This window comes from Ciconia boyciana, chromosome 33 (genome assembly GCF_034638445.1).
Source record: "Ciconia boyciana chromosome 33, ASM3463844v1, whole genome shotgun sequence".
NCBI lineage: Eukaryota > Metazoa > Chordata > Aves > Ciconiiformes > Ciconiidae > Ciconia > Ciconia boyciana.
In genome coordinates, this window is record NC_132966.1 from 69,980 (window position 1) to 91,371 (window position 21,392).

Sequence of the window (21,392 nt, forward strand, 5' to 3'; positions counted from 1 at the left end):
GACACCCCCAAGAGTCCCCGAGTGCCCCCCAGGTGATTTCACAGGAGCCACTCGTGGGTGTCACACGTTTCTTTAGGGTACAAAGCTGGGGACGCCTGGGTCCCCACAGCCCGGATGCCCCTGCGACACCCACCCTCCTCGCACCCCAAGGTGCCAAGGAATCCCCCCAAGACCCCCTGACCCCCCCAGCACCCCAAGGCATCGGGGACCCCCCATCAGCGCCCCAAGGTGTCGGGGTCCTGGACCCTCCCCCACACCCAAAGGTGTTGGGGACCCCAGACCCTCCCCCAGCAACCCAAGGTGTCAGGGCCCCCCACAAGCCCCCTGACTCTCCCCAGCACCCAAAGGTGACAGGGACACCCCCCCAGCATCCAAAAGCTTTTGGGACCCCCCAGCACGCAAAGGCCTGAGACACCGTGTCCCCCCCCAGCACCCAAAGGGGCCGCCCCCCTCCTCAGCAGCAGCTCTCGGCGATGGGGTGCCCCCCGGGATCGGGGGGTGCCGGACGCTGCCCCTCCACGGCCACGTAGCGGCGGGTGCCCCGGGGGGGGGCCCGGGGGGGACCGGGGGCACCCAGGCGGCACCGCTGCCACCCGCGCCGCACCTCCGCCTGCACCTGCGGGCAGCGGGACATGTCGCGACACGTCACGCCACGTCACGACATGCACACCCCACACCCCCCGACATGTTGCGACTCGCCCTGACGCACCTCCTTGTTGACGAAGCAGTAGAGGACGCTGACAACGAGGCCCTGGGGGGGGGGGCACCCCGGGGTGGAGGACCACCCAGACATGTGGGTGCACGCACACGTATGTGCGCTCCTCGGACCTGAGGACCTACCCCCCCCTGCACCCGCACCCCATTGCAGCACTCACTCCCTGCAGCCCCCCATTGCAGCCCTCATTGCACTCCCCCATTTTCGCCCCCCCATTGCACCCCCCAATTCCCCCCATTATACCCCCACCCCATTGCAGCCCCTCCCATTGCAGCAGCACCCACCCTTTTGCAGCCCATCACCTCCCATTGCACCTCTCCATTACACCCCCACCCCATTGCAGCCCCCATCACCCCCCATTGCACCCCTCCATTACACCCCCACCCCATTGCAGCCCCCATCACCCCCCATTGCACCCCTCCATTACACCCCCACCCCACTGCAGCCCCCCATCACCTCCCCATTGCACCCCTCCATTACACCCCCACTCCATTGCAGCCCCCCATTGTACCCCCCATGGCCCACCCCGTTGCAGCCCCCCATTACAGGAGCACCCACCTCGTTGCAGCCTCCATCCCATTGCCCCCCATTGCTCCCCCAAGCCCCCCATTGCCCCCCAGGACCCCAATTGCTCCCCCGTTGCCCCCCCAACCTGGGAGGAGGAGAGCAGCAGCTGCAGGCAGAGCCGCACCAGGCGCAGGGTGCCCCCACCCTGCCCCTCCCCCACGAGGGCGAAGGCCACCTCGTGCACCCCCAGAAGCGGGATCAGCGTCAGCGTCGACCTGGCCAGCCTGGGGGGGGGGGGTGCACTTGGGGACACCCTCGGGGACACCCGCGGGGACAACTCTCAGGGATGGGGATGCCCCTCGGGGACAGCCCTGGGGACATGCTTGGGGACAGCGACACCCCTGGGGACCCCTTTGGGGAGGGATGGGGATGGGGACACCCTCAGGGAGATATTTGGTGGCATTACAGGGAGGGGGACATGCATGGGGACACGCTTGGGGACACGCTTAGGGATGTCACAGGAATGAGGACGTGCTCGGGGACATTACAGGCATGGGGCCACACTTGGACACACACTCGGGGTGTTATGGGGACAGGGACATGCATGGAGACACGCTTGGGGACGTGACAGGGATGGGGACACACTCGGGGGGGCGTGCAAAGGGCTGGGGTGGGCACGAGGAGATTGCACGGACAGCATGGGGACATGATGGGGTATGCGACCCATGTCCCTGAATCCCCACCGTCCCCACACACACCCCAGTGTCCCCCATGTCATTGGCGTCCCCACGCCCATCCCCAGTGCCCCCATGTCCCCCCACACACTCCGATGTCCCCACCTGACCCTGGTGTCCCCACGGGACACCTGATGCGCCCGGACTTTGGCCACCAAGATGCGAACGATGCGCACAAACACCACGAAGTTCACCTGGGGACGGGGACACCAGCAGTGACACCCCCTGTGGTGGGGACACTGCCCTAGGATGGCCACCCTCCCACACACACTGTGTCACCCACCGCCACGGCCATCAGGATGGGACAGCGGATGATCCACCACACCGCCGCCTTCTCGTTCCTCTCCCAGCACCTGCCGGGGCAGGGGGGGGCTTAGCCGGACGCCTGGGTCCCCTGTTGGGGACATCGCAGTGTCCAGTGTCCCCCGGGTGTGACAAAATGAGGAAGGGGGGTGTCTGGCAGCCTCACCCCTCATTCTCGTAGAGGTACCTCACCACCACCCATGGTACCACAAAGAGCACGGGAGCTCCTGGAGGGATGGGGACAAGGTTGGGGAGGGGACATGGAGACACATGGGGACACGTGGGGACACATGGGGACACGGGGACAGGCTCACCCCAGCCAAGGAGGAGGAAAGCAGGAAGGCAGCGCTCGCCGGAGAAGGCCGCCAGCACCAGGAGCTTGTGGAGGAAGAGTCCCTCTGCCAGCAGCCACCCGTAGTTGGCCCCCACACAGTACTGGGTGAGAGCCTGGGCCAGCCGGCACCCTGCCACCGCCTGCTGCGGGGACACCCGCACCGCCACCGGGAGACCAGTGTCGGGGAGGGACCGGCATGGGGGTGGCACCAACATCATGGTGGCACCAGCATCATGGTGGCACCAGAACTTCAGTGGCACCAGCATCATGGTGACCATCGCCCACCCTTCGGTCCCCCATCCCAGCGCAGCCCACCATCCCCCATCCGTGGGTGCCCCCCTCCACGGGTATTCCCCCATGGGTGCCTCCCCATGGATGCTCCCCTCCCATGGGTGCCCCCCATCCCCCATGGGTGCCCACCTGCTGGCCCAGCAGCTGCAGGGGATGCCCGGGGCCGGGGCGCAGGCGACGTTGCAGCAGCGCGTCCCGCGTCAGGATGGCGCCCGCCCGCAGCACAAAGGAGAGGAAGAGGTTGGCGTGGATGAAGTTGCGGGTGCAACGCAGGCGCCTGCGGGGATGAGGGGCAGCGGGTGGCAGCACCTACGGGCGCCCCGCTAGCACCCAGGGGTGCCCCGGTGCGGGTACCTGAAGAGCAGGAGCAGCAGCAGCGCCAGGAGGAGGGCGACGAGGGAGAGGGAGTAGCCCACAGTGTAGAGGAGGCGGAACTGCTCCAGCAGCCAGGCCTGCCGCTGTGGGGACAGGGGACACAGGGGACAGGGAGGTGGCACCACGCCGGGAGGTGGCACAGGGCATGGTGTGGCACGGGGCAACAGGGCATGGCATGGTGCGTGGTGCAGCGTGGTGTGGTGCAGCACGGCACAGCACAGTGCAACAGGACACGGCACGGTGCAACATTGCACAGCACGGTGCATGGCACAGCATGGCACGGTGCAACATGGCACGGCACAGCACAACACCGCACAGCATGGAGCAACACGGCACGGCACAGCATGGCTCGGTACAACACAGCATGGCACGGTACAACACGGTATGGCACAGTGCATGGCACAGTGCAACATGGTGGCACGGTGCACAGCACAGCATGGCATGGTGCAACATGGCATGGCATGGTGCAACATGGCATGGCACGGTGCAACACGGTATGGCACAGTGCATGGCACAGCATGGCATGGTGCGGCATGGCACAGTGCAACATGGCACAGCACGGTGCACGGCACAGCATGGCACAGTGCAGCACGGAATGGCATGGTGCAGCACAGCGCGCGTCACAGCATGGCATGATACAACACAGCATGGCACAGCACAATGCATCACGGTGTATGGCACGGCATGGCATGGTGCCGCACAGCACAGCATCATGCAAAGAGGCATGGCACGGTGCAGCACGGCACAGCAAAATGCACGGCACAGTACGGTGCAACAGGGCACAGCGCAGCCCAGCAGCTCCCAGCGCAGCGCACGCTGCAGCACAGCCCGATGGCACATGGCACAGCACAACGTGGGGTATGGCACGTGTCAGCCCAGCATGGCAGAGCCCCCGGCACATGGCCCAGCATGGCATGGGGCACGGCACAGCACAGCCCAGCAACAAGGAATGGCACGGAGCATGGCATGGTGCACAACACAGCACGGTGTGGCACAGCACAGTGCACAGTGCAGCACGGCACGGCACAGGGCACAGCGTGGCATGGCACAGGGCATGGCATGGGGCACAGCATGGGGCACAGCACGGCACGATGCGCAGCAGAGCGGCACAGTGCCCGGCACGGCATGGCACAGCATGGCATGGCAGCATGACACATCCCAGCGTGGCATCTCCCTGCGTGGCCCAGCATGGCCTGGCACGGCACCCCGCGGCACGGCACCCCGCGGCACGGCACGGCACGGCACCCGGGCCCCCACCTGCAGCGGCTGCTCCTGCGCCAGGTCCTCGCACTGTGAATGGTCCCGCCAGGGCCGCCCCGTCTCGTCTGTCACCCACCGCCCGTCAGGTCCACAGCGCCGAGCCACCACCCCGCCCTGCACTGAGCACCCTGTCCCGTCACTCCACATCACCCAGGGGCACCCACGGGGCCCCCCGGGGTGGGTGCCACCCCTCCCATTACCTCGGTGGTGCCAGGGCAGGTACCAGGGGCAGGGGACGGTGACGGTGCTGTTGGGGGCTGCGTCCCCCCAGCAGGCGTACATGTCGAAGCTGCGGTTGCAGACGGGTCCTGGGGGGGGGGGGGGTGTCAGGGTCCCCCCGGTGTCCCCCCGGTGTCCCCGCCCCATCCCCACTCACCGAGTGCTGGGGGGTCGAGGCGCAGGCGCAGCTCGCAGGCGTGCCGGTACTCACGCCAGGCAGCCAGCGTTGCCTGAGCCGAGCGCTCCTCCTGCAAGGGGACACCACGGGGGGGACACCGTGGGGACACCACCACCACCAGGGTCACCATATTGAGGCAACCACCATGGGGCCACCACCATGGGGCCACCGCCACCAGGGTCACCACCATGGGGCCACCACTATGGGACCAGCATGATGGGGCCACCACCACTGGGGCCAAGACCATGGGGCCACGACCACTGGGGTCACCACCATGGGGACACTGTGACGGGGCAACCACCAGGCGGCCACCACCATGGGGCCACCATGACTGGGGCCACCACCATGTCATGACCAGGATAGGGACACCACCATGGGGACACCACCATGGGGACACCATGGTCCTAGGGGGGAGGTCCTGGAGGTGGCAGCTGGGGGGGTCCTGGTGGGGTGGGGGTCCCGATGAGGCAATGGGGTGGGGTCCTGGGAGGGGTCCCAGCAGTGGCAGTGTGGGGGTCCCAGGGTGTGGGGGGACCCCAGGGTTGATGTTTGGGGGGTCCTGGGGGGGCGGGGGTCTCACCTCTGCCCCACGCAGGACCCGGCTGAGCAGGAGGGGGCCACTGCCCGGTGGCCCATGACGGCAACAGCGGCTCCTGGGGGGGGTGTACCGGGGGGGGCACCGGAGGGATGGGGGTACCGGCGCCGCCCTTTGACGCGCTTGTTACCAGGGAGCTGCGGGTGGTGCCCGGACGCCTGGGTCCCTCCGGGAGGGGACGGGACCGGGACATCCCCCGCACCGACACCCCCCCCTCAGGTCCGCGAACACGCATGGGGACCACGGGCCGGGGCAGCCGTCGTGGGGGGTGGGCAGCGGCCACCCCACCCCACCCCCGGTGATGCCAGTTCCCCCCCGCTGCCACCTCGGTGCCCCTTGTCCCCCCACCCCGTGTCCCGGGTCCCCCACGCATGTCCCCCACTGCCCCTCAAAGTGCCCCCATGTCCCCTCCGCTTCACCCCGACACCCCCTCGCCCCCGGGTGATGCCGGTGCCTCCCGGTGCCACCCCTGGTGTCCCCTGCCCCCCCGGTGTCCCGGTTCCCCCCAGTATCCCGGGTGTCCCCCGCGTGTCCTTCCGCCGCCCCCTGTCCCCTTCATCCCGAGGGCCCCTCCGGTGCCCCCGATCCCCCTGAAGCCCCCCGACACCCCCCCCGGGACGCCCTGTACCGGCTCGGCGCGGGGCTCCGCCGCCGTCGGGGCACCGGCACCGGCTCTGGCTGCGCCGCCCCCCGGAGGGGCGGGGGCACGGGTGGGAGGGGGGGACCCGGGTAGGGACTCAGTCGGAGCAACGTGACCCGGTGGTAGCGTGGAGCCTGGCCCACGTCTCGGGTGGGGGGAGCCGGAAGGCTGTCCCACACGTCCCGGGGCTCCACGGTCACCCAAGAGGGGGGGATCCAGGGTCACCCACGGGGTCCAGGGTCACTCAAGGGGGCAGCAGCATCACCCAGGGGTGCCCCAGTGTCACCCACGAGTGCTCCAGTGTCACACAAGGGGGTCCAATGTCACCCACGGGGACTTCAGGGTCACCCGTGGGGGGTCCAATGTCACCCAGGGGACTTCAGAGTCAGACACGGGAGCTCCAATGTGACACTCCAGGTGGGCTCCAGTGTCACGCAGGGAGATTCAGTGTCACCTAGGGGGGTCCAGTGTCACCCACGAGTGCTCCAGTATCACCCAAGGGGCTCCAGCGTCACCCATGAGTGTTCCAGCATCACCCAGGGAGTTCCAGCATCACCGGGGGAGGTTCAGCATCACCCACGGGTGCTCCAGTGTCACCCAGGGGGGCTCCAGGGGCACCCACGGGTGCTCTAGTGTCACCCAGGGGGTATTCAGTGTCTCCCACGGCTGTTCCAGTGTCACCCAGGGGTCTCCAGCATCACCCACAGACACTTCAGTGTCACCCAGGAGGGCTTCAGTGTCCCCCACGGCTGTTCCAGTGTCACCCACGGGCCTCCAGCATCACCCACGGGTCCTCCAGTGCCTCCCATGGGTGCTCCGGGGTCACCCACGAGTGCCCCAGTGTCACTGGGACTGCTCCAGCATCACCCACAGATGCTCCAGCATCACCCACGGGTGCTCCAGTGCCTCCCACGTGAGCTCCAGTGTCACCCACGAGTGCCCCAGTGTCACTGGGACTGCTCCAGCATCACCCACAGACGCTCCAGTGTCACCCAGGAGTCTCCAGCATCACCCACACGTGCTCCAGTGTCACCCAGGGGGGCTCCGGGGTCACCCACGGCTGATCCAGTGTCACCCAGAGGGGCTCCAGTGTCACCCAGGGGGGCTTCAGTGTCCCCCACGGCTGTTCCAGTGTCACCCAGGGGCCTCCAGCATCACCCACGCGTGCTCCAGTGTCACCCAGGGGGGCTCCGGGGTCACCCACGGCTGATCCAGTGTCACCCAGAGGGGCTCCAGTGTCACCCAGGGGGGCTTCAGTGTCCCCCACGGCTGTTCCAGTGTCACCCAGGGGCCTCCAGCATCACCCACGGGTGCTCCAGTGTCACCCAGGGAGGCTCCAAGGTCACCCACAGGTGTCCAGCCCCACCCACGGGTGCCCCGACGGGCGAGGGTCTCTTTGAGCGTGGGGGCGGGGGGAGGGAGGAAACCCGGCCGGAGGGGCGTGTCCCAGCGGCGGGACGGGGCGGGGCCGAGAGGACACCCCGCCCCCCGGCCGCCGCGCTCTCCCCGCCCCTCCCCGGGTCGCGCGGCGGTGAGGTCACGGCGCGCGCGGCGGAGGATGGTGGCGGGCGCGTTCCCGCTGGCCAAGCTGCTGACGCTGGGCGCGCGCCAGCTGAGCCGCCCCCTGGCGGCCCGCATCAAGGCCGGGGCGCGCGCCAGCCCCTTCTTCCGCGCCTACATCTGCCTCCCGCCCGCGCAGCGTGAGTGGGGCCGGCACCGGGAGCGGGAAGGGCGCGGGGGCGGGGAGCAAGGACACGGGGGGCGGGGGGGCGGGACACGGCGGGGGAGGGACGCGGGGCGGGGGGCGGGGGGGCGCGGCAACGGAGGGGGGAGACCCACCGGGGGGGCCTGGCCGGTGCCCCGCCGCTCCCTGCCGGTTCCCCGTGTCGTCCCCCCCCCCCCGCAGTGTATCACTGGGTGGAGATGCGCGCCAAGATGCGGCTGATGGGTTTCCGCGGCGCCGCCGTCAAACCGCTGAACGAAGAAGCGGCGGCGGAGCTGGGAGCGGAGCTGCTGGGGGAAGCGATCGTGTTCGGCGTGGGAGGGCTCTGCCTCTACCTGGAGTACGCCCGGCAGGCGGGGCAGGCGCGGCGGCGGGAGGACGAGCAGGCGGCGGCGCTGCGAGAGGTGGGGGAGCGACTGGAGCGGCTGCGGGAGGAGCTGGACGCCATGGCGGCGCGCCTGCCGCCCGGCCACGCCCCCGACCACGCCCCTGCCGGCTCTAGCCGCGCCCCCGCGCCCGCCGCCGGACACGCCCCCGGAGCCGAAGGCGCTGGCTCAGGACACGCCCCTGCCGGAGCTGGACACGCCCCCGATGGAGCCGGCCATTAAAAGCGCCCTCGTGCTCTTCCCGCCGGCGGTTTCCTTTAGGGGCGGGGCTTGGTAGATGGGGCGGGGCCCCGGGGAGGGGTGGGGCCTGGCTTTCGGCTGAAGGGCTGCTTGGGGCGGAGCTAATGCTGGTGGGTGGGGCCTGGAGTAGGGACGGGCCTTTGTGGGTGGGGCCGCTTGGGGGCGGAGTCTGGAGTGAGGCGGGCCTTGGGGTGGGATGGCACTTGGGGCGGAACCAGCGGTGGTGGGCGGGCCTTCGGGTGGCACGCCGCTTGGGGGCGGGGCCTCGTGCCTTTGCAGCGAGGATTGGAGGAGGGCTGGGGGCGTGGCCTGAAGGGGCGGGACCTGGCCTTTTGGTGTGGTGCCTGGGACGGAGCCAAGGGTCATGGGTAGGGGCACATGTCGAAGGCGTGGCCAGGACCATGGGGGAGGTCACTGGGGCGGGGAGGGCGGAGCCAAGAGCTGGGGCGGGGCCCTGTATCCGGGAGGGGGATATTGGGGGCAGGGCTGCGATTGGTGGGGAGCTGCTTGGGGCGGGGCTAGGATGAGTGGGCGGGGCTTCTCTCCTGCAGGGGGCAGCTGACAGATGCATTAAAGCAAAGCAAAGCCCCCGCTGTCCCTGTCATTGCTGGCAGTGACCCCCCCCCACGGGTGGGTGATGGCCCCCCCCCCAGGTGACACGAACAAGGACACAGGAGTCATGTACAAAACAACCGCATTTATTTGTGGCAGGGGAGGGGGACAGCCCAACCTGCCCCCCCCTCCCCTAAAGAAAAGAAAAAAAAAAGTGAAAAACCCAAAAGTGGCATTAAAAAAAAAAGACCCCGGGGGAGGGGAGAAGGGGGCCACCCCTCATTTGCCTCCCCAAGTATAAAAAGGGGTCCCCAAACTGGCAGTGAGGGGGGCACAGTGTGTGGGGGGCTGCTTGGGCCCCCCCCAGCCGGTAAGGCACAGCCTGAGGGAGTCCGGCCCAGAGCCCCCCCCCAGGGTGGTGGGGGTGAAATGGGGGGTTGAGGCTGGGGGGAGGAGGAAGTAGAGGGGACCCCCCCCCCCCATCTGGGCCCATCTTGGGGGAGGCTGGGAGGGGGAGTTAGGGGACGTTCCGCTTCCGCAGCTCCACCATGAATGCTGTGGGGGGGGAAAAGCAGTGTCAGGGAGGGAGGTCCCCCAATTACCCCACCTGGAGCCCCCAAAGTGCTCCCCCTTCCCTGTTGCTCCCATCCCCCAATGCCCTATTTCCCCCTCTTGTCCCATGCCCCCCCCTTGTCCCATGAGCCCCCCCACCTTCGATGATCTCCTCCTTCATCTTCTGCAGCTCCCTCCGCACCTCCTCCAGCAGCTCCTGGAGGGGAGGGCACAAGGTGAGGGAATTTGGGGGGGCCTCCTCTGACCCCCCCAGACCACCCCAGACCCCGGTACCTGTTTGATTCGCTCCAGGTCCGGCTCGTCAGCGGGGCCAGGAGGGTCGGCGGGGGCAGCCGACTTCATCCTGGGGGGGGAGCGGAAATAGGTTGGGGACCCCCCCAGGCCTCCCTGATGCCCCCCATCTTGGGGATGCCCCCCATCTTGGGGATGCCCCAACCTGCCTGCCTATCCCCCAGCCCAGCAACTTCCCCCCAAATGCTGCTCTGGGGGTACTAGAGACCCCGCCAGCACCCCAAACCCCCCTGCACGGGCACCCCAAAGCCCCTAAAACACCCCTCCAGCCCCTAGACCTGCCCCCCCCCCCCCAAACCCACCTGGGCAACGTGGAGCTGGCCTTCTCCCAGGGCCTCCGCACGGGCTCTGCGGGGAGAGGGCTGCGAGTGACGGGGGGGCCTGGGCCCCCAAACCCCTACCCTTCCCCTAAAGGAGCCCCCCTAACGCTCCCCCGCCTGCCGGACTACATTTCCCAACGTGCCCAGCTATGGGGGGGGAGGGGGGGAGGCCGCGGGGCACGCTGGGAGTTGTAGTCCCCGCACTCACCCGCGGGCAGCCCCGGGGTCCTAGTGCCCGGCTCCGTTTCGTCCTGTAAGGGGAGAGAGAGGGGTCGGGGAGGCGGGGGCAGACGGACGGGACAGAGCACCCCCAATGGGGGGGCCCCCCCAAAAGTGGTATTTGGGAGGCGGGGGCACGCACACTGGTGACATCCTCGTCCCTCTTTGGTGCTGGCTTGTCCCCCTGCAGGGTGGCTTTCCTCCTAGGGGGGGGGCAGGGGGGGTCAGCGTGGGCACAGGGGTACCCCCACCTTGGGGGAGCTGCGGGGCAGAGTGGGGTACCCCCCCATTACACCCCCCTGCCTCACCGTCGGGCCAGCATGGCACTCATCTCCTCCATCAACCCCCCCCCGCCCCCCCCACGGGCACCCTCGCCCTTGGGGGGTGCAGGGGGGACCCCTGCACCCGGCGCCTCATCCTGCCAGGAGAAAAGGAGTGATGCAGAGCTCCCCCAGATTATTGCCCCCGCCCCCCCCCCAAATTGTGCCCCTCCCCTCACCTTGCCGACTTTCCTGAGTTTAGCCCCTGCGATGGCGGCAGCAAAGCCGGAGCCCCCCAGGCCCGCCCCCGGCAGCACCTGCCACCACCGGCAAGGGGGCAGGCGGGACCCCGTGGCTGGCGGGGGCCGGGGGTGGGGGGCCCCGGGGTGGGGGGGCCAGGGGCGGCGGGGGGCCTCCAGCAGGCACAGCCTGGGCGCCTGGAGGGGGAACAAGGGGTTTAGAGGGAGGGGAGAAAGGGGTTTAGAGGGAGGGTTCTGTGCGGGGGGCCTCCATCCCCAGTGTTGGGGGGGGGGGAGTCAGGCTTGGACCCCCCGTCACGCACCTGCAGCCGCCGTGCGGCGCTCAGGCTCCTCCAGCACCTGCCTGGGGGAGAAAGGGTCAGCACCCATGCCCCCCCACGGCATGGGGGCCCCCCAGCACCCACGGTCCCCCCATGGCATGGGGGACCCCCCCCAGCACCCCCAATTTGGGGTTCCCCCACCTCTCCTGCTGCTCGGGCTCCTCCGGAGCCGAACCATCGGGGTCCGGCCAGGACAGCGGGGTGCCTGGATGAGGGGGGGGAGACAGAAGGCAAGGCCACGGGGTCAGGCCCCCCACGAGTGCCCCAGTGACAACCCCACCCCCAGTACTCACCCTCCTCCAGCGCCCGCAGGGCCCGCAGGACAGCGGCGGCGAAGAGGGCGGCCTCGCGGGGGGCCCCGAAGCTGAGCCCCCAGACCCGGCGGGCCTCCCGCCACTGGTGGAACTGGGGGGTGGCCTGGCTGTAGCGCAGCCCCCGCCCCAGCGGGCAGTTCAGCACCACCTGCGGGCACCCACAGGCGTGGGGGGGCAGCCCCGCACCCAGGGGTGCCCCAAGCCCCCCGTGCCCAGGGGTGGCCCACAGAGCCCCCCCATACCCGTAGAGGATCCCCATACTTAGCATTAGGGCATAGTCCCTACAGCACCCACGGGTGCCCCATGCCCACCCTATGACCAGCGTTGACCCACAGACCCTCCTGCGCCTGTCGCTGTCCCATAGAGCACCCCCATACCCATGGGTGCCCCATAAACTGCCCCCCATACTCAGCATTACTCCTCCTGCACCCACAGATGCCCCATAGCCCCTCCTGCACCCATGGGTGCCCCATACCCACACCCCCCCCCATGCCCAGTGTTCCCCCATAACCCCTACCCCCATGGATACCCCATGCCCAGTGTTACCCCATAGCCCCCCATCTTCAGCATTACCCCATAGCCCCCACACTCCGGGCTGCCCCTTCGCCCCCCCGCACCCATGGGTGCCCCCCTGGGCACACTCACCTGCTGGTCTGGCTGCATCTTGCGCCCCACCAGGCGGAAGGCGTTGGCGCCGGGGTGGTGGTAGAGCTGGACGCAGCTGAGGGTCTGGGGACCCCCACCCGCCGCCACCCACTGCTTGTGGGTGTCATCGTAGAGCAGCACCGCTGCCCGGGCACTGCACAGCACCGTCTCGCTGCAGGGGGGCAACGCTGGGTGGGCACCCTCCTAGTATGGGCATCTCCCGTGGGGTGGGACCCCCTGGCATGGGCACCCCCACATGGGGTGGGGCTCTCTGGGTGCAGGACCCCCACCAGCACAAGCACCCCCAGGTGTGGGACCCCCTGGGTGCCAGATCCCCCAGCATGGTCACCCCCTGGGTGCAGGGGCTGCTGGTGTGGGGATCTGGGGACCCCCAGGTGCCAGACCCCCCAGCCTGGGGACTCCCTGGGTGCGGGACCCCCCTTTACAGGGACCCCTGGGGTTTGGGACCCCCTGGGTGTGGGGAACCCCCCCCCCAGCACAGGCACCTCCTGGGTGTGGGACCCCCTGGGTGGGGGTACCCCTCCACACATGGGAAAACCCTGGGTGGGAGGGCCCCCCAGGGTTGGGGACCCCAGGACCAGGCACGGGGCACCCATAGGCACTTCCCCCCCCCCCCGAGAATCCAACCCACAAGCGCACCCCAACACCCCCACCCCCTTTTTCCTTCCTCTTCTCTACGGGGGACCCAGGCGTCGGGCCCTGCCCCTCCCCCACTTCCTTAGGGTGCGGAGAGGACCCGGCGTCCGAGCGCTGCCCCTCCCCCAGCCCTGGGCCGGGACATCCGGGTGGGGGGGAGGGTGGGGGGCTGTGTTTATGCAGGACCGACCTGAACCCCTCCAGAGGGAAACTGAGGCGGGCGGGGCGGGGGGGCAGCACCCCGTGGGGAGGGGTGCCCACGGGCCGGGTGTCCCCGCTGTCACCCCCCCGAGGGTCCCACCCATCACCGGGGCGGCTCCCAGTGCTCCCAGTGCCAGCTCCCGGTGCTCCCAGTGTCTCCCGTGCCAGTTCCAAGTACTCCCAGTGCCAGCTCCCGCTGCTTCCCGGTGCTCCCAGTGCCTCCGGTACCAGTTCCTGGTGCTCCCCAGTTGCCGGTACTCCCAGCACCAGCTCCCGGTGCTTCCCAGTTTCCCCGGTACCAGTTCCCGGTGCTCCCCAGCGCCAGCTCCCGGTACCCCCCAGTTCTCCCAGTGCCCCCGGTGCAAACTCCCAGTGCCAGTTCCTGGTGATTCCCGGTGCTCCCAGTACCCCCCGGTGCCCGTTCCCAGCGCTCCCCAGTGCTCCCGGTACCAGTTCCCGGTGCTCCCCAGTGCTCCCGGTACCAGTTCCCGCTGCTTTCCGGTGCCCCCAGTGCTGCCGGTACCCTCCGATGCCAGTTCCCGGTGCTTCCCGGTGTTGCCCGATGCCCCCAGTGCCAGTTCCCGGTGCTGCCCAGTAGCCCCAGTACCACCTCCCGGTATTCCCGGTGCTCCCCGGTGCCCACTCCCGGTATCCCCGGTGCCCCCCGCCCCGGCCGCTCACCTCATGTTGGCAGCGGCGGCGACGCGCTGGGACCGGGCCGGGCCCTTCCGGTGGCGGCTCGCGGGGGGGGAAGGACCGGCCGGTCCCGGCCCGCGGCCACGCCCCGCCCCGCCCCCCCAGCGAGGCCCCGCCCCTCCCGGTAACGGCGGCGGAGTGGCCCCCGCCTTCTTAAAGGAGCAACGGCTCCCGGTGCGCCCACCGAGGAGGGGCGGGTGCCCAGTACCCCCAGTGCCCTCCCAGCTCCCCCCCCGCCAGTGTCCACCCGGTGTCCCCCAAAGCTCTCCAGTCCCGGGGACTGGGGGCACTGGGAGGTACTGGGGGCACGGGGAGGTACTGGAGAGGCTCTGGGAGGGTACTGGGGTCTGCGGGAAGCATTGGGGGGGCTCTGGGAGGGTACTGGGGGCTCTGGGATGTATTAGGGGGCTCTGGGAGGGTACTGGGGGCACTGGGAGGTGCTGGGAGGCTCTGGAAGGGCAATGGGGGGCTCTGAGGTGATACTGGGGGCACTGGGAGGTCAGTAGGGGCGCTCTGGAGAGTACTGGGGGCACTGGGAGGGCATTGGGAGACTTTGACAGGTACTGGGCAGCACTGGGGCATACTGGGGGGGTCTCGAAGGTACTGGGAGGCTCTGGGAGGGCTCGGGGGGGGGGTCCTGGGGACTCCGAGGGGTACTGGGGAGCTCCGGTGCCCGCTGTCGGTGCCCGGTATCCGGTGCCGGTGCCCGGCTCCCGGCTCTCCGCTGCCGCCCCGCCCCGAGCCCCGCCCGCCGCCGCCCCGCCCCGCCCCCGCCGCCGCCGCCGCCGCCGCCGCCGCCGCCGCCCTTTGTCCGCCGCCGCCGCGGGCCCCGCCATGGCGCCGCGGTGATGCGCGGCGGGGCGGGCCCGGGGGCAACGGGGCGGAGGGCAACCGGGAGCCCCATGCGGGGGCCGCCGCCATGGGGCAGGTCCTGGGCTTCGCCCACTGCAGTACGCAGCGGCACCGGGAACCGGGAGGGGCGGCGGCACCGGGAGGGGCCGAGGATGGAGGCACCGGGGATGGAGAGACCGGGAGTGGCCGGGGATGGGGGTACCGGGGATGGGAGACCGGGAGTGGCCGGGAATGGGGGCACCGGGGATGGAGAGACCGGGAGTGGCCGGGGATGGGGGTACCGGGGATGGAGGCACCGGGGATGGAGAGACGGGGAGTGGCGGGGGATGGGGGTACCGGGGATGGAGGCACCGGGGATGGAGAGACCGGGAGTGGCCGGGGATGGGGGCACCGGGGATGGAGGCGCCGGGGATGGGGGCACCGGGGATGGAGGCACCGGGGATGGGGGCACCAGGATGGGGGCCGGGGATGATGAACCGGGGTGGAGGTACCGGCGACGGGGCCATTGGGAGGGGCCGGGGATGCGGGAACCGGGATGGGGGTACCGGAGATGCGGCGCTGGGAGGTGCCGGGCATGGGAGCACCGAGGATGAGGGTACCGGGGATGGGGCACCGGGAGGGACTGGGGACGGAGGCGCTGGGGTGGAGGCACCGGGAGTGGCCGCGGAGGGGGGCACTGGGGATGAGGGAACCGGGATGGGGGTACCAGGAGTGGCTGGAGATGGGGGTACCCGGGATGGGGCCCCGGGAGGATCCAGGGATGGAGGCACCAGGAGTACTGGGGGACAGGGACACTGGCGACGGGACACCGGCGCAGGGCGTGTCTGGGGGGACATAGGGACTGCAAGGGTAGGAGCAGGTTTGGGGGTACCGTGCACTGGGGAACCCGGGTGCTGAGGGGGACAACAGGGACACGGGGGGCCCCACGCCCCCCATCCCCTCTGCCCCCCTCCAGAAGAGGCTCCATCCACGGCCTCCACCACGCCGGACTCCACGGAGGGTGAGTGGGGTCGAGCCCCCCCATTTTGGGGTGCAACTCTGGGGACGGGGGGGCATGGAGGGTGCCCAGACACCCCCCCTTAACTCCCCCAAATCCCCCCCGCAAGGTGGCAATGAGGAGTCGGACTTCCCCGAGCTGCAGGCGGCACCGGAGCTCCCCGAGGAGGAAGAGGAGGATGAAGATGGGGCGACGGCGGCGGGACCCGGGGGACCCCCCCGGGAACTCACCTTCTCCTACATCGCCTTTAGGGGGGGCCCCCAACGAGCCGGGACCCCGCTGTCGCCGAGATTCCCGTCGGGGACGTCCCCCCCGCCTGAGCTCGGGGCCCCCCTGGGGGTCCCCTCGGGGGTCAGACCCCCGCTTTGCTGCCAGGGCCCCCCCCAAGCGTCCCGAGGAGCCCCTGGCCCCTCCCGAGGGGCAGCTGGAGGTGGGGGGGGCCCTGCCAGAGTTGGGGGGTCCTGAGGCTGAGGAAACACCCATGAGCCTGGGTATGGGGGATCATGGGGGGGACGCGGGGTGATGGAGGTCCCTTGGGGAGGCAGTTCGGGGTGATGGGAGTCCCTTGGGGGCAGCTCGGGACCATGGGGGGGGTCCCGGAGCACTCTGGGGGAGGCTGGGGGTCATGGACAGTCCCTGGGGGGCTCGGGGCAATGAGGGGGGTCCCCAAGGGGGGCTTGGGGATATGAAGAGTCCTGGGGCACCCCGGGGGGGCTAGGGGCGATGGGGAGTCGCAGGGTACCCAAGGCGGGGGGCTGGGGGCCATGGTGGGGGGCCGAGGTGCTCTCAGGACAATGGGGGTCCCTGGGGGCTCGGGGCCATGCCCCCCCGCAGCCCCTGACCCCCCTCCACTTCCCCCTTTCCCGCAGCAGCAGCGCCCGCGTTCCCCCCCGCCCGCAGGGGGCGCTCCGTGCCCGCCCCCAGACCCCCCCCAATTCCGGAGCCGCCCCCGGCGCCCCCCGACCAATCACCGAGCCCGCCGGGAGCTGATGTCCTGGGTGAGCGGCCAATCAGGGCCCGGGGGCACCGCAGAGGGGCGGGAACTCACGGGGGGGGGGGGACGGGGGACCCAGGCGTCCGGTTGCAGGGTGGGTCCGGGCGGCATTGGTGGCTAAAAATAGGGGTGACCCCCCCCAAAGTCGTCCCCCCCCCACCCAGCACCACCCGCGGGAGCCATGGAGGGCCAAGGGGGGGGCGGGGGGCCCCCCGGGGGGTTGGGCACCCCGGAGGGGTGGGGTGGGTGCTCCCCTTCCCCCGCACCTGGGGCTGTCACTCGGGGTGGGGACAGCTGGGTGCTGGGGGTACTGGGGGGCTTGGGGGCTCTGGGAGCACCCAGGGGGGCTCTGGAGAGGATACTGGGAAGCACTGGGGGTGGCTCTGGGAGCACTAGAGGGGCCCTGGGCGGGGGAGCTCGAGGGGATACTGGGAGGTACTGGAGGAGGCACTGGGAGGCATTGGGGAGCACTGGAGGGACGCTGGGAGCACCGAGGGGGCTCAGTGGGGGATACTGGGAGGCACTGGGAGGCACTGGAGGGACACTGGGAGTACTATATGGGCCCTGTGGGGCTTGAGGGGATACGGGAGGGCACTGGGGGGCACCGGAGGAGGCATTGGGGGGCACTGGGAGCCTTTGGAGGGGGTACTGGGAGGCACTAGGCGGTACGGGGGGGCTCTGGAAGGGATACTGGGAGCACTGGGTGGCAGTGGGAGCCCTGGTGTCCCCACAGTGTGGGAGCTGCTGTACTGGCGGGCGCCGGGGCGGTCAGCGCTGGTGCTGGCAGGGACGCTGGGCACCCTAGGGTGCCTGGCGCGGTTCAGCGCCGTCAGCGTGGGCGCCTACGGGGCGCTGGCCGTGCTGGGTGTCACCCTGCCCCTGCGCCTGCACCGTGCTGCCCTGCGGGCGCTGCGCCGGCACTCACCCGAGCACCCCTGCCGGTGAGTTTCACGCCGGGGACCCTCACGGGGCGTCACTGTCACCATCCCCTGCCTGTCCTGCTGCCTGTCACCATCCCCACGGCGTGAGGTGGCACTGCCATCCCTGTGGCACAGGGTGCCCATGCCGTCCCTGTCCCTGTGGGGTGGCCCTGCCATGCCTGTCCCCTTGCCCTGGGTGGCTCTGATGTCCCTGTCCCCGTGGCATGGGGTGGCCCTGTCATCCCTGTCCCCACGGCATGAGATGTCCCTGCCATCCCTGTCCCCATCCCACAGAGTGTACCTGCTATCCCTATCCCCATGGCACGAGGCGGCCCTGCCGTCCCCATCCCCATGACACGGGGTGTCCCTGCGGTCCCCATCCCCACCCCATGGGCTGTCCCTGCCATCCCCATCCCCATCCGCACAGCTGTCCCTATGGTCCCTGTCCCCACCCCACGTCTGTCCCTGTTCCTGTTGCAGGGTGCAGCCGGAGGGGGCCGTGGGGCTGAGCCCCGAGGAGCAGCAGCGCTGGGCCCGGCGCCTGGCCCGGCACCTCACTGCCGCCACCCGCACCCTCGCCCGCCTCTTCCTCGTCCACAGCCTCCCCGAGTCCCTCAAGGTGACCGTCACCCTGCACTGGGGGCATTGGGGACACTGGGGGTATGGGGATATGGAGGACACTGAGGACATGGGGGGCACTGGGGGTATGGGAGCACTGGGGGCATGGGGGACGTGGAGGACACGGGGGGTATTGGAGACATGGGGGATGTGGGGGACACTGGGGGCACAGGGTACATGGGGGGCATGGAGGACACTGGGGGCATGGGAACACTGTGGCATGGGGGTACAGGGGACACTGAGGGACAGGGGGACATGGGGTGCCCCACAGGCACAAGGGCATGGGGGGTACTGGGGATGCGGGGCAGGAGGACACTGGTGGCATGGGGTCACCCAGGGTGGTGACAGTGAGGGTGACGTGACGCGGGGCTCTGGCCACAGTTCGCCTTCTTGTTCTACCTGCTGACCTACGTGGGGGCCGTCTGCAACGGGGTGACGCTGCTGGGAGCGGGTACGGCACCAGGACGGGGATGGGATGGGGATGGCACAGGGATGGGGACAGGGACAGCACAGGGACAGGGGATGGGGACAGGGCATTGGCATGGGAGACAAGGGACAGGGGATGGGGGACAGGGGATGTGCCATGGGGACAGGGACATGGGATAGGGAGGGGACAGGGGATGGAGGACAGGGGACAGGGATGGGGCATGGGGACAGGGACACAGGATAGTGGACAGGGGATGGGGGACAGGGACATGGGAGAGGGATGGGAGATAAGGGACACGGGATGGGTATGGGGACAGGGACACAGGATAGGGACAGGGGAGGGGATGGGGGACAGGGGACAGGGATGGGGCCTGGGGACAGGCACAGGGACACTGGCTGGCATGGGGACAGGGGACAGGGTGTGGATATGGCTGGGGGACAAGGGAACAGGTGTAGGGGACACGAGTAGTGCTTGGGGACAGGGGGATGGCACAGGGATGGGGACACCGTGGGGACAGGGGACAGAGCATGGGGACAGCCTGGGATATGGCAGACCGACAGGGGACAGGACAGGGACCTGGCCTGACATGGCATTCCCTGTCCAGGCGTCATCTGTGCGTTCACCTTCCCCGTGCTCTACCGGCACCACCAGGTATGGGGACACGGGGGGGGACACAGGGGCTGGAGAGGGTTGGGGACACGGGGGGAAACGGGGGCTGGAGAGGGCTGGGGACACGGGGACATGGGGGGACACAGGGGTCTGGGGAGGGTCGAGGGGGTATCCCTCTGCCCCCCCCATGTCCCCAGTTGTCCCCCACATCCCCAATGTCCCCAGGCCCAGATCGACCAGTATGTCAGTCTGGTGAGGAACCACCTGAGTCACCTCCGAGCCAGGTGAGGGCACCCCTGCCCCCCAAAACTGCCCTGGGCACCCCAAACCTGCCCCTGGGGACCCCAACCCCAGCCCAGGGGTGCCCTCGGCGGGTCTTGGGGTGCTCCCGGGGGGGTTGGGGTGCCCCGGCCCCCCCCAACTCCCCTCTGCCCCCAGGATCCAGGCCAAGCTCCCAAGTGCCAAAGTGAAGCCGCAGTGACCCCCCCCCCCCCCGTCCTCCCCCAAGGTGTCAGCTGGGGGGGGGGGCCGGGGTCCCCCCACGTCCCCCCCGCGTGGGGGTGTCACTCGAGGGGGGGGCAGGGGTCGTGTCGTCCCCCCCGTGTCCTCCCCCCCCGCGTGGGGGGGAGGTCACACTTTAATAAAAACTCTTGTGACAGCTGGGCTTGATTGTGCAGGGGACGTGGGGAGAGCGGGGGACACAGGGGGACACAGGGACATGGTGGGAGACATGGGGAACAGGGGGTGACATGGGGGAACACGGGGAGGCACAAGGGACCAGGGGGGCCTTGGGGGGGCACAAGGGACACAGGGGGCGATAGGGACACCGGCTTATGAGGGGACAACAGCAGGACACGAGGGGCACGGGGGGCGTATTTTTCCCCCGCCCCCCCCGGAGCCGGGTCGTGCTGAGTCAGCAGACGGGGACTGGGGGAGTTTGGACGCCTGGGTGTCCCCCTGTCCCTTCCTTGTCCCCCCCGTGTCCCCTCCCGCCCCGCGAACTCCGGGGGAAACTCCGCGGCGCAAACCCCGCCCCGCGTCCGCCCTGACCCCGCCCCCTCCGGGCTCGCCCCGCCCCCGTTGCCAAGGGCACGGCGGTTGCCGCGCGACGTAAACAAAGGACGCCGGACGTGGTGACGTCAGGGGCATGGAACGCCGTCGCCGGGGCGACACGCGCCGTGTTTACTCCGGCCGCGGCGGCGGCACGTGGGGATGGGGACACCGGGACCGGGGATGGGACAGCGGGGAGAGCCCGGCCGCGGCACCGGGACCCCCGGAGCTAGCGCAGAGGGGAGAGTCCGAGCGGGGCCCGGACACTGGGATTGGGACACCGGGGCCCAGACACAGGAGAGAGCGCGGCCGGGCCACCGGGACCCCGAGGACCGGAACACAGGGGCTGGGGACACCGGGGACAACCCGGTCGGGACCCCGGGGCTGCGGCCACCCGGCAGCAGGAGCACCGGGAAGCACCGGGCTGGGACACCGGGACCGGGGCGCAGCGGGGGGAAGGGGCGGGACGGGGCCAGCCAGGGCTGCGACCCCCCCCGGCCCCGCCCCGCCGCGCTGAGGGCGGGGCATGAATGAATGACGGGGGGTGTGAGTGAATGAATGAATGAACGCGCATGGGAACTGCCCCCCCGGTCGCCGTGGCCCCGCCGTGACTCAGCGCCGGTTCCCGCCGGTGACATCAGCCTCCGGTGTCAGCCCCGGTCCTGTAAAGGGACCGGGACCCCCCCCCCCGGGAGTTCTGGTTGCCGACACCCCCATACCAGACCCCCCGCGTGCCCATCCCGGGAGTGCGGGGGATGGGGACCGTGGCCCCTGTACCCTGATACCGGGACCCCCCCCGGTGCGCCACCACCCGGTACCGGAGACTCCTCGGTGCTCTGTAGCCCAGCCCCGGTGGCATCCCGGAGGCGGAGGGGGTCCCATTGCCCCGGTACCGGGAGCCCCCGGTGCTCTGCAGTCCGGTACCGGTAACACCCCTGAGGGGAAGTTCCCATTGTCCCGGTCCCGGGACCTCCCCGGTGCTCTGCAGCCCCGTACCGGTAAACACCCCGGGGGAAAGTTCCCAATGCTCCGGTCCCGGGACCCCCCCTCTGTGACTCACTGCCCGCTGCCGGTAACACCCCGGGCAGAGGTTCCCATTGCTCCGGTACCGGGGTCC

The 21,392-nt window shown here is 70.1% G+C and overlaps 4 protein-coding genes across 4 annotated transcripts; 2 read left to right on the forward strand and 2 right to left on the reverse strand.

Annotated features, from left to right (window-relative positions):
* Positions 1-411: 411 nt before the first annotated feature.
* Positions 412-5,884, reverse strand: GIPR (gastric inhibitory polypeptide receptor). The gene is made up of 14 exons (XM_072848714.1): positions 5,881-5,884; positions 5,497-5,633; positions 4,896-4,986; positions 4,720-4,827; positions 4,517-4,638; positions 3,239-3,342; positions 3,014-3,161; positions 2,574-2,736; positions 2,426-2,486; positions 2,240-2,309; positions 2,062-2,150; positions 1,368-1,506; positions 710-751; positions 412-616 (listed from the first exon to the last, which is right to left on the reverse strand). The coding sequence occupies exons 1-14, from the start codon at positions 5,882-5,884 to the stop codon at positions 455-457; spliced, it is 1,440 nt and encodes a 479-aa protein (XP_072704815.1). The 3' UTR covers positions 412-454.
* Positions 5,885-7,654: 1,770 nt separating this feature from the next.
* OPA3 (outer mitochondrial membrane lipid metabolism regulator OPA3) lies at positions 7,655-8,502 on the forward strand. Its single transcript, XM_072848890.1, has 2 exons — positions 7,655-7,851; positions 8,058-8,502. Exons 1-2 carry the CDS (start codon positions 7,710-7,712, stop codon positions 8,480-8,482), a joined length of 567 nt encoding a protein of 188 aa, XP_072704991.1. The 5' UTR covers positions 7,655-7,709; the 3' UTR covers positions 8,483-8,502.
* Positions 8,503-9,177: 675 nt separating this feature from the next.
* Positions 9,178-13,909, reverse strand: VASP (vasodilator stimulated phosphoprotein). The gene is given in 14 exon segments (XM_072848754.1): positions 9,178-9,607; positions 9,764-9,821; positions 9,899-9,968; positions 10,219-10,264; positions 10,445-10,487; positions 10,598-10,658; positions 10,764-10,873; positions 10,955-11,083; positions 11,085-11,152; positions 11,278-11,318; positions 11,437-11,500; positions 11,589-11,757; positions 12,255-12,426; positions 13,794-13,909. Coding segments are annotated over 14 exon segments (1,074 nt in total). The 5' UTR covers positions 13,799-13,909; the 3' UTR covers positions 9,178-9,569.
* A 661-nt stretch (positions 13,910-14,570) lies between these two features.
* RTN2 (reticulon 2) lies at positions 14,571-19,882 on the forward strand. The gene is made up of 10 exons (XM_072848751.1): positions 14,571-14,758; positions 15,616-15,660; positions 15,767-16,148; positions 16,527-16,655; positions 17,385-17,592; positions 18,052-18,190; positions 18,571-18,640; positions 19,221-19,267; positions 19,451-19,509; positions 19,664-19,882. Exons 1-10 carry the CDS (start codon positions 14,657-14,659, stop codon positions 19,704-19,706), a joined length of 1,224 nt encoding a protein of 407 aa, XP_072704852.1. The 5' UTR covers positions 14,571-14,656; the 3' UTR covers positions 19,707-19,882.
* Positions 19,883-21,392: the final 1,510 nt, after the last annotated feature.

Coding starts and splice junctions, on each gene's coding strand:
- RTN2 (XM_072848751.1), top strand. CDS start 14,657: ATGCGCGGCGGGGCGGGCCCGGGGGCAACGGGGCGGAGGGCAACCGGG. Junction 17,593..18,051: donor TCACCCGAGCACCCCTGCCG/GTGAGTTTCACG, acceptor TTCCTGTTGCAG/GGTGCAGCCGGAGGGGGCCG. Junction 18,641..19,220: donor GGTGACGCTGCTGGGAGCGG/GTACGGCACCAG, acceptor TTCCCTGTCCAG/GCGTCATCTGTGCGTTCACC.
- GIPR (XM_072848714.1), bottom strand. Junction 3,343..4,516: donor CGCAGGAGCAGCCGCTGCAG/GTGGGGGCCCGG, acceptor CTGTCCCCACAG/CGGCAGGCCTGGCTGCTGGA. Junction 617..709: donor ACTGCTTCGTCAACAAGGAG/GTGCGTCAGGGC, acceptor CGCTGCCCGCAG/GTGCAGGCGGAGGTGCGGCG.
- OPA3 (XM_072848890.1), top strand. CDS start 7,710: ATGGTGGCGGGCGCGTTCCCGCTGGCCAAGCTGCTGACGCTGGGCGCG. Junction 7,852..8,057: donor CTGCCTCCCGCCCGCGCAGC/GTGAGTGGGGCC, acceptor CCCCCCCCGCAG/TGTATCACTGGGTGGAGATG.